General features: G+C 44.3%; 1 protein-coding gene across 2 annotated transcripts in view; it reads left to right on the plus strand.

The window, feature by feature from the left end:
- gria4a (glutamate receptor, ionotropic, AMPA 4a) overlaps positions 1-8,180 on the plus strand; it is a gene marked incomplete at both ends in the record, with an annotated part of 94,065 nt that extends 85,885 nt beyond the window's left edge. The window contains 3 exons of one of the 2 annotated variants that reach the window (XM_080007231.1): positions 2,202-2,316; positions 5,631-5,768; positions 8,016-8,180. In XM_080007231.1, the coding sequence (XP_079863357.1) occupies positions 2,202-2,316; positions 5,631-5,768; positions 8,016-8,180 (418 nt within the window). Of the gene's footprint in view, positions 1-2,201; positions 2,317-4,154; positions 4,270-5,630; positions 5,769-8,015 lie in introns of both variants that reach the window. The other variant, XM_080007230.1, reaches the window with a different exon arrangement.
- Between the last annotated feature and the right edge of the window lie 3,893 nt (positions 8,181-12,073).

Raw genomic sequence — 12,073 nt, forward strand, 5'->3', positions numbered from 1 at the left:
CGGAAACACCCACTGGCTGTACGTCGGGTGAGCTTTGCCCCCTCCCTCGGTGAACCCATCACCAGCCCTAAGTGAAGATGATGATGTTGAGTAGGCCGTGCTGGTGATTACGATGGGTGATTAGACCTGCATTGATATTCAGAGAGAGCTTTGTATAAATGTGATCCATGAAGTGCTAATGCAATTTCTTTACTATTATGGCTGATAAGCTTTGTGTTCGACTTGTTTGATCCATTTGTTTCATCGCTTGTGGATGAGCCCAGACAACACCGAAAATCTCTTTAATGATAATTGTTTTTAGCCATCAGGGATAATAATAATAATAATAATAATAATAATAATAATAATAATAATAATAAATATTATTATTATTACTATTATTATAGTAATGATAATGATAATTGTAATAGTAGTAACAGATATAATAATATGATAATATACATATATATATATATATATATATATATAAAATGTAATATAATATGAATGTAAGTATGCTGTAGGCCTTATATTGCTGCAGGAGAAGGCTATAACTTTATGAACACAAAACTTAACACAATGAACCAAACCAAAACCAGTGGAGACAAAAAACAGGCAGACTGCACGTGACCTTTTGGAAGACTGGAGACTCGGTGATTACAGCATATTGAAAGATGGTATTAAGACCAGTATACTCACATACAAATAAGAAATAAATGCAATAGGCGCCAGGGCATATTAAAGGCACTAGGGCCATATAAAAAAATAAAATAAATAAGTGAGGCCTTTTTAAAGCACTTGCAGACACACACAGGCGCGTGTACACACATGTACAAATATGAACGTGTACACAAATGACGCATAAACAACGCACAGTGTGAGTGTATAATAGTTTAGCCTTCTGTGTCCCTGAGTCATGTGTGGAGGTCATCCCCTCCAGGGGTGCGAGAGGCAGGGCTGGAGGGAGCTAGCGTCACACGTGCACACCCACACGCGCGCACGCACACGTGCACACACACACTCGCACGCACACACACACATGCACACACACGCACACACACGCGCACACACACATGCACACACAGGCGTGAACACATTTGATACAGACTAGCAGGAGGGTAACACAGGAGCGGCAGGGTGTGGGAGCAGCATCAGCAGGCTGCTAAGACCTGGTTAACACACTTTCTGTCGGCCATCTGAAGTTCTGCTGTGGAGCAGCTTGTTAATGCAGCGTGGTGGAGGGAGGGAGGGAGGGAGGGAGGGAGGGGAGAGAAGGAACAGTTACAATTCGCGAAAAAGATAAAAGGGGAAACGTTAAAAACAAGAGAGGGGAAATAAACATTGCATCACATTTCGTCAGTTACAAAGACGCTTTTGTCCGAAGGGCTTTAAAAAGTCTCTCTGTTTAAATGAATACACGTGTCATTAGTGGTCGTCGTGTGGATCTGTGCTTTTCGGTCGCCGTCAGCAACGGCACCAAAAAAAGGACAAGTGACAACAAGTAAAATGATTTAGTCTGAGTTAGTATTTTCAAGGGTAAAGTGAGGATCATTATGAGAGAAGATACCGTAGGACACTTTTTTAGGAGGCATCTGGGTCTGACAGCGGCAGAGGCACTTAGCAACGCTGAGGAAGTGAGGACAGTGAGGAATGTAATGCAATGTGACGCAGGGATACGTTACAGAAAATTAGAATAATACACAAATATATTTATATATATATATATATATATATATATATATATATATAAAATACCGTATATAAACACAAAATAGAAATAAGTGGCAGAAAAATGTAAAAATTAAAAAAAAAGTACAAAATAGACAAGCTGGAGAAATATGCACAGTAGAAATGACATTCATGATTTAATATCTCATAATTTCAGATGTGAAATTTAATACGAATTGAGAACTAAAATAAAGCAATATGAGATGACTCTCAGGAGAGAGAGAGAGAGAGAGAGAGAGAGAGAGAGAGAGAGAGAGAGGGAGGGTTGTCTGGGCTGCATCGACTCCCACTAACCCAAACTTGTACCCTGACCATCCTCGCCTCCCTCTGCCCCCCTCTCCGTCCCACCCCAGCACCCCCCCCCCTTCTCTCCCCCATCGGCCGTACGGGGCCACGTCCATCTTGTCTTTGTCTTGTCCCTGCCTTCTCTCTGCTCTGACCAAAATATCTTATCTGTCCCCCCCCCCCCCCCCCCCCCCCCTTTTTATCTAAAGAAACGCGGTCAACCTGGCCGTGCTAAAGCTCAACGAGCAGGGCCTGTTGGACAAATTGAAAAACAAGTGGTGGTATGACAAAGGAGAATGTGGCAGCGGGGGAGGGGATTCCAAGGTTAGCCCTCACTGACTGCCGCCCCAACCCCTCCCCTCCCCCCCACCCCCACCCCCCCCCACCTCCCCCCCCCCCCCCCCAAAAAAAAATAAAAATAAAAAACTGGGGGTCCCGGAGCCGATCCCCGGCCCCGATTAGCCCGGGGATGGCCCCCGGGCCCCCAGGGAAGTAACGCACGCGTCTGCCCCCCTGCCCCGCCAGCTCCAAAGTGACGCCTCAGGTCCCCCGGCGCCTCTTGTCACCGACCTGGGCCTTTTTCTAGCGAAGGTGCAAAGCCGGCGACAGAGGTGCGACAGCAGCTTTACCGTCTCTCTCGCTCTCTCTCTCTCTCTCACTCCGAGGGGAAAGATGGTAATATTATGTTCTCGCTCCGACGAAAGGGTGAGAAATATTGGGGTGGCAGGGCGGGGGGTCCAGGAAAGACCTTTTTTTTCAAAAGTCTCACGTCGTGCCCCAACCATGGCCCACGGCGGTGCTCGACATGACGTTCAGTCGGAGAGACTTTTACTGGAGCGGGAGGAGATGACTTACTTTATGTGAATTTGACGGGGTTTTTTTTTCGCCTCCTCACACTCAAAGTGGGGGTTTGAGCTCGAGGAAACCTCCAAAACTATAATCAAATCAATTTTTGCCCGGGCGCACTCCCGCATGGTCTCTATCTGGAGTACCAGACGTCAGGGTGAAGCAAAGAGGGATGGGGGTGAGGAAAGGCGAAAGCAATTACTGTCAAGGCAGAAATATTTGCCCCCTGGCGGCAGCTCCGAGGAGGGACGTGAGGTGAGAGGGAGTCGCCCCGGGAGGAGGAACGGGGGGAAAAAAAAATCGTTATTAAAGGACGACGGGAGGATTGTCCCGTCGTGTCGGTTTGATCCTTATTAATATAATGAAACCCGTGTCGGAGAGGGGTCGAGTGGGAGAGGTTTACAATAGTCTGAAAGATACGTTTGTTTTCCAAATTTTCGCTCTTGGATCCTTTTTTCGAACTTGGATTGGTTTGAGGCGCCGTTGGGGTGTTGATTAAAACTTAGTTTCAAGTCAAGTCACCTGTGGGTTTGATTATTATTTGGCCTTTAACAATAGTTAAATACTCTAGTTTGTTCTTTCTTTATTTCTTATTATTTACTTATATTATCGCTATTTTATTTTATGCTTTTACTATATACTTTTGTTTATTTATTTATTTTTATTATTAGTATAATATTACTGGTATTAAATTATGCTATAATATAAGACTACTAAGACCTTCAGTCAGAAGGATAGGTTAAACTATCTTCTCAACAACCAACATCCTCAACCTCCAAGGTACACGACACGATCAAGAGATTTATAAGCGAAGGTAAATGGGATCTCTGGGCGGATAATCCCAGCGACAGCCGAGCTGCTCCCTCCTCCGGCCTCCAAAGACCTTGGAGTTCGTTAAAGCTGCACCTCGTCCTCGCTCTCTCTCCCTCTCTCTCCCTCTCTCTCTCTCTCTCTCTCTCTCCCAGATAGAACACGGAGCTCGGCGCGGCCAATAGTCCTGCCTTCCCAGTACCTGCTGCCTTTTGTGATCGAAGCGCAGGGTCGGCGGGGGGCAGCACGTGTGTGTTACCTGCAGTGACAAAGGGGGGTCCCACTCATATGTCTGTAGCTCGCCTTAGCCCCTCGCTCCCCCCTAGAGCCCCTCCGGAACGAGCCTACACACATGTACTCAGTGGGACCCGCGCTAGGTCACTGGACCAAACGCAATAAAAAAAAGAAAAAAGTGCCTTTTCTATGTGCAATGCAAATGTGAAGTACCCTAATAACATAAAATAACATGATCTATGATGTTATTTATGTTATTTTTACACGCGAAGAACCCCGGTAAACCTTGCAGTATTGAAACTGAGCGAAGCAGGCGTCTTAGACAAACTGAAAAACAAATGGTGGTATGACAAGGGAGAGTGTGGACCCAAGGACTCTGGAAGTAAGGTCAGTCCCACGCTGCTGCGGCCCACAGAACCCTAGCCTGAAACGCATCATGCAGATCACACCGCATATAGCAATAGCATCTGCAACGCCACGCTGATTACAATGAAATGTGTTCTTAATGTCACAAACTTTGGATTTGGAGATGATGTGATGAAATGCAGTGACCCCCGCCCCCCTCCCTTTACATACTTTGGTTTGGAACACAATGGTTTGCAGTTAAGTAGCATCACTATCATCTGCATTTCCAAAAAAAAAAAAAAAAAAAAACCCGCCAAAATAAAGTATCTCTATTTATCTATACCTAAGTAATCTATATTTGGATGCAAACTGTAGCCTTCATATTCAATTGGCCCGTGGTTGCTTAATGAGCGACTGTTTATCATTATTTTCCTCTTTGTTGTGATGAACCACGAGCTTCTAGCTATCTGCATTTTATCATAACTACCTCCAATTTATGTTAATTCCCATAACCTCAGCAGTACATTCCGATGAATATAGGCACACGTCTCATTTTTGCACACTATTCCAAATATCGTTTTTGAAGTATGAGCTCTATTCCACAGTAGAAAACACAAATGTGCGATGCATTGTTCCTCGAGTGATACTTGTGCCTTTGAACACGACCAAAGCAGTAGAATGAAAAGTAATTATCAGCGTTCAGCTAAAGACCTGCTCTGTGATGTAAAATACCATTTCTATATTTAACTTGTATTATTACCTATGCATTGATGTTGTTATTTATAATGTCGTAGAAGTTGTTAGTCGTAGTGGTACTGTAGTACTGTAGTAGTGGTGGTGGTAGTAACAGTAACTAAGTGACTGTAGTGTCGTGTAAACGTAGATATTTATCGTTAATCGACGAGTCATATCACGTAATGATGTTGCATCTCTCAACTCTGTTTAGTTTGTCTCGTTAGCTGCGCTTATTTGCGATGTCTCATCCTTTGTACCTCGTTGTCCCCCGTCCCTTTTTCTCTCTCTTCCCCCACGACCCCCGCTCTCCCTCCGCCCTTCTACCCGCTCCGCCTTCTCCCTCCATTCATCCCCTCCGCGCTCCTCGTCACTCCTTCACCACCGTCCCGCCCGCCTCATTCGCCTTCCGTTCGTACCTATTATCCGCCATCTCCGCCCACGTTCCGCCCCCCCCCCCCCTTACCCCTCCCCGTCTCCATCTCCGCCCCTCCACACCTCTCCCATCGATCAACCGCCCTCGCTCCTTCACCTCCTCTCCCTCCATTTTCAACCATCTTCCGCCGCCCCTCTCCCCCTACACGGACGCACGCACAAACACACACACACACACACACACACACACACACACACACACACCCGGCTGTGACTCCCTCCCCCCGCCCCTGCAGGACAAGTCGTCCCAGGCCCTGAGCCTGTCCAACGTGGCGGGCGTCTTCTACATCCTGGTGGGCGGCCTGGGCCTGGCCATGCTGGTGGCCCTGGTCGAGTTCTGCTACAAGTCGCGGGCCGAGGCCAAGCGCATGAAGGTGGACCTTAGCCCCCCCCACTGCCCCAGCCCCTCCCCCAGCACCCAGAATCTAGCCACTTATAGGGAGGGGTACAACGTGTACGGCTCCGAGGGGGTCAAGATATAGGGGTAGGATTTAGAGGCTGCTGTGTCTAGGTGGGGTAATGTTGATGATGGTGGTTGATGGTGCTGTAGACGACTTGTATTGTTTCGATGTAGATGTTGTCGCAGCAGCAACCCCGCGCTACCGTGTTGTGGTCCATGTGGTGACGAGGATGTGGTCGAGCATTGTGGAACCACCCTCACTTCTCATATTAACCCTCATTTATTCATTTGTTTATTATCTTCTTTTTTTTTTTTACATAGCCAGAGCATCTTCTATTTCTATTCCATCTTTTTCCGATTTTTTGCTTTTTGTACTGGCTGACGTGCTTCGCCTTTTAGATCTTCACCCCAGGATATTTGGGGGCTGGATTTGTGTGAATGCAGATTTCGTTCCATCATCTTTGGCTGCAGATGATGATGAAGGTCATGCTTTAGGCTTAAGTCTTTACTAGGCACCTGCATTATACTGCTAGCCTCGACCACACAAAAAGTGTGCATATTACGTGTAAATTACAAAAATACTAAACAGCGGTGCAGGAATTCACATCTCCATCTTTGAGGAGATCCATCAATGGGTGGGTAATGTTTGGGTAAATGGCCGCATTCCCTCAAAATTTCGCAACGTTGTTGCGACTGCATCAAACCGGCGCAACTTTAAACGTCCCTGGGGCATTTGTGCAACCACTGGGGTGGGGAAGTCTGGATCTGCTGATGAAATGTTTCTGCAGCTTCTCTCCCATCATGCGTCAAGCACATCGAACCCAAGTTCCAAAATCACACAAAGTGACAAAGTTGCTATATTATTTATTATGGTTATAATAAGCCTTTTTAACCGAGGAAACCCAAAAAATTGAATAAGGTTAAGCCTCACAAAGCAGCCAGGTATTGTATGTGGATGTGATTATCAGGTAATGAGGCCTTTTATTTAGTCCAGTAATCTTTCCTCATCAAAGAACTCCAAAATACTGTTATTTTAAATGATTTGGGACGGCCATGGAACAGTTTGTAAGCAGAGCAAGAGATGAAAGAAATTCCAAAGAACTTGAGCGTACTGTAGGTACTAGGGCATATTTATGCCAGAGGCTAGAGTTGAGCATTCAACCATGTCTGTCTTCAATTATTATTAAATCATAATGTCTAAGATGCTTTGGACCGTTCCAAAGGAACACATGCAGATGAGAATATGCGTCTCCCTCTGCTAATTTTCCTTAAATCCCGCCATTTATTCTTCTTGGTGGCTTGGGGATACCTAAAAGATCAAGGAGACGGTTTGAAAATAGCATTTCCCTAAGTTTGCGAGTTTGAAAAAAATCTGAAAGGTGCATGGTAAGGTATGCAGAGCCCTAACTTGGAAACAGTCTGGTTTTGCATTGGTCCCCGGTTCAGTCCTCGCGCCGATGGTCAAGCCCTAGGCTTCTATTCCAAAGGGGGTTTGTCAGAGAAGGAAAGGAGGATTTTTATTGCCCGACTGCAGCGTTACTAAGTGCCTTACTGAGACATCATGCAGCGGCCTCGCCCTTCTCTGAGCGGTATCGCCAGTCAATCCCTCTCTATAAATCTGAATCCCCGGAAAAGAATATAAAAATTCTTACGCCTTTTCCCTCCTTCTTTTCATACAAATCCTCACCTCCCAAATCCCGTCTTTCCAAATCCTCACTTTTTTTTCTTGTTTTCCTCTTTGGGAATGGTAATATACTCCCCAAAGCCCAAGAAATGCAATGCAATGCAATGCAATGCAATGCAATGCATGGTCACAGAGGAAATGCAGATGTCTACGTTGAAACCCAGCGATGTGTTGACTGCTGCCTGCCTGCCTGCCTGCCTGTTTGTTTGTTTGTTTGCTTGTTTGTTTGTTCTTTACCTTTTTTTACCCTTTTTCCAAACCGCCTTGATGTCTGTAATGTTTTAACAGCCTGCTAGTGTTTGGGGAGTGAATGCATTTGATTAAAATACAAAACAAAAAGAAAACGTTGCTGATGTTGTGTGTGCACCTCGACTCTTTCACTTGCATGTGTGTGCGATTGTGTCCGCATTTGTACAGAACGAGGGTGTGTACTTGATATTTGGTGTAACGTATGTATGAGTGCTTCCATGTACTTATTGGGTTTTACCACAAATTCTCACGACTATTTCTTCATTCTGTCCCCCGGCACCCACATAGCTGTCGTTTTCCGAAGCCATGCGGAACAAGGCCCGTCTTTCCATCACGGGGAGCATGGGGGAGAATGGGCGCGTGCTGACGCCGGACTGCCCCAAGGCCGTGCACGCTGGCCACGCCTCCCTCCGACACCCCGGCCTGGCGGTGGTCTCCTCCGGCCTGCCCTGAAAACCAAAAACACCTGCCGTGCCTTATTATCAACACACTAGTAGTAGACAGACTGTCACGAACTCACAAACCCGCACGCTCGCACATACACTAACACACACACACACACACACACACACACACACACACACACACACACGTACTGTTATGAAAACCCATCCATTCAAAACAAATTAACGCATACAGTACACACTCAATCAAAACACACACACACACACACACACACACACACACTACCACGCTATCATCATTTTGACTCCGGGAGAGAACCTACATACCACAACGGAGGAGGAGCAGTGAGAACTCCAAAACAATGACTGTCACTCCCTTGAAAACCTCCCTTTTATTGTTTTTATTTTTGGGGGGGGGGGGGGGGGGGTGCGGGGGACCACTGGTATCATGGATGATGATGATGATGATGATGATGATGATGATGATGATAAACTGAGAGGAAACCGCAGCACAGATTTCCATCCAATAAACAATGAACTGTGAAAACTACCAACAACCAACAACACGTTATATGAGGAAAAAGAGGACAATTATGATGATGATGATGATGACGGTGATGATGATGATGATGATGATGATGATGATGATGATGATGATGATGGCGGCTGACTATAAATGGGCGGCCAGGTGGATTTTGTTTGTTTGTTTGTTTGTTTGTTGGTTTGTTGTTGTTATTGTTGTCATTGCATCTTATTTGGACAATACTGGCTAATAAGCTACCCCCCTCCTCCATCTTCCTCCTCCACCCACCTCCCCGCCCCCCCACCCCCCGCCTTACGAGGAACTTCGACCTCAGAGTGAAATCATCGATATCCAGCGACCGAGTTCCAGGAACCCCACCCCCCAACCCCCACCCCCCGCCCCCCCCCTTTAGAAGACCATGATACTGTAAACTTGAAACTTGAGCCGCTTTTCCCCCGGACAGAACAAAATTGAATGAATTTGTGCTTTCTTACCGATCCATGTCCATAGAAACGGTTTCCATCAGCCAAACAAGAACAAAGAATAACCCTCAACGCACACACACACACACACACACACACACACACACACACACACACACACACGCATACATGCACATATACGCTCAATCACAGCCATAGAATACACAGGGGTTTGTAAAGTTGAAAAAAAAACAAGAAAAATTTGAAAAATTCTGTAGTAATTAATGAAACTCTTCATAATCATGACAGTAGTAACGGCGAATAGATAATTACTTTTTTTTGTAAGTGGGAAGCTGTATGGTTCTGTTAAAACTGGTTAAAAAAAACAAAAAAAAAAAAAAAACACTCACACGGACAGATCTCAAATGTGTGTCAATGTACGGTTTTGTTGTTTTTGTTTTTTTACTCTTTTTTCTTCTTTTTTTCTTCAAGGAATGATAAAAAAAATATATTTCTAACATATAAATATATAGTTGTGTTTCGGATTTTTTAGGCTTTTAGGCCTAAGATCCCAAAGAAGAACATATTCGAAGCCTCTTAACTTAAAAAAAAAAAAAGAGAGAGAAAAAAAAAAAAAAAAGAACCACAAGAAGGAGAACCAAATTGGTTTCCATCGTTTGCATGTTTTGTCCAGAAAACGGCTCAATTGGATCGGAGCCGCGTTACACACAACTTAAACTACCGTTCAAAATGTGTGCGTGAAATGGCCAGTTAGGGGTTAGTGTCATTTGAGATCTTTTTTTTTTTTTTTTTCCAGTGGCCATAGAAAGGAACATTTCCGTGAGCCTGCTTTTAAAAAAGAATACTGTTGTAAATAACTGCGTAGCAAGACAGAACTCACCTCTTTTTTAACCATCTCAGATGACAATTCATTGCAATAATGAATATAAAAAGAGAAAAATGCCACTACTTGTAATTAAGGAGAAAACTTTTTTATAAAGCATATTATATAACATCCAAATGAATATATATCTATATGACTATAGAGAGCTCTAGTAGACAATGATCACTGATTGTGGGAGGCCATGGCAACTGTTCTGTTATTCGTCTGTTTTTGATACCTTGAGAATATGAATATTATGCCACAATCTGAGTGTCCCATAACACTGAATGTCCATCTGACACGCACTGGGGCGTGCATACATACACACACACACACACACACACACACACACACACACACACACACACACACACACACACACACACACACACACACACACACACACACACACACACACACACACACACACACACATATATCATTGCATACACAGGGTCCGTTCAGAATAATCACTTCCTTTGGCACCACACGGTTTGTGATGTCTTGTTTCTTTTTCTTTGTCGCTCTGTTTGTTTTCTCTCCACAGCTTGTTTTAACTGTTTTTGTTGTTGTTGTAAATGTGTTGAATTCAGATTTATTTTTAGTTTAATTTTTTTGGTGGGGGTGGGGGTGGGGAAGTGGCATGGTAAAAGCCACTATGAGACATTGACGTGTGTGAGTAAAAACATATCAAACCAGTTCAGATCTGTTATGCAGGCGGCCATCCCAGTTCCTCTGGAAAACTCTGGGAAACGCTTTTGTGCTTATGGGCATTTTCATTTTTCCGTCTAAACTTCCAAACGAGCGGCCAGTGGAATCATACGAACAAAAAAGAATTGGGGGAAAAAGACGGGACAGTTTAGTCACGTAGAACAGTGGGGGTGCATTATACAGTTTATAAATATGAATTTAACACGGCTGTCTCCATCCAGATGGAGATGTTAAACAATTAGGTCACGGAAATCTGGTATTTATTCATAAAAATAAGGGATACTGTGTCAATATTTAACTCCTCCTGTGCCCTTATCTCTTCCCTCTCGCCCCTCTTCCGACTTCCTGTTTTCCTCCTTTATTTCCCCTGTTCCCGCCACGTTCCTTCTTATCGTTCACCGCCGCCCCTGTAAGACCCTATATCCTTTCATCCTCCGGCCTCCTCCTTTTCCCCAAAGACACGGGCTGCGCTGAGTAATGTTCATTGTCTCCTACCTTAGCCCGCCACCCATTGACAAACCACCGTTTAAACCGCGCTCCAGACGCCCTCGGCCCAAATCGCTCGACAGATCTGAGCGTTACCCAGTGTTTACATGCTGATCCCGGCCGTGCGACTAGAAAGGATTCCAGTGTTTTTCGAAGCTTCCACAACAGAAATACCCATCGTAGAAGTCCAAGCACCGGATGTATTCACATTAATGGGGTCGATAGTAGAAAAGCTACAAGAATTTAAATAGTCCAATCAATTTAACTGGCCCTGTCGCAAGCAGGGAAAATAGGTTTTAAATAGGCTTACGGTCGGGGGGTTGGACTCCTATGATGGATACATCTGTATAACAGAGTTATGCTTAAAGTATCATCTACCGATATAAATTATGATACGTACGTACTTTTCTCCATCTCCAACACATACAATTTAATACCTAGACGGCATCGATCTAACACCCTGGCTTAAACGTTCTTTTTCTATTTTCTATTTTTTTCCTTTTTTTTTTCTAGTAAAATATCAATGACAAAAACACAAGTCTCTGTGTGATTCTTGATAAAATAATGCAAAGGTTTTTCCGTTTTCAACTGTTTGATGGCTGCATGAAGCCGATTAACTCGATATCTTGTCACTTCCAGTGCACTGGTAACACGTGTCTACCAAAAGCTCTTTCTTTTACATATGCATCCATAATAACACGCAAAATTCAGATGCATCATTGAATCTAATGAGACAAAGACGTTTTGTCATGGACATGTGGAAGGATTATAGAAATAATGTCATTCAAATTCACTATATCATCAAAATCTCCATTTAAGTGCATTTATACAGAATATTGGAAATGACATTGAATCAGTCAGAGAGAAAATGTGAAAAACACCTCACTATATCGTCAACGTTGTCTATTTATGGATCA

Source organism: Zeus faber (genome assembly GCF_960531495.2).
Source record: "Zeus faber genome assembly, chromosome: 9".
In the NCBI taxonomy this organism is placed as follows: Eukaryota; Metazoa; Chordata; class Actinopteri; order Zeiformes; family Zeidae; genus Zeus; species Zeus faber.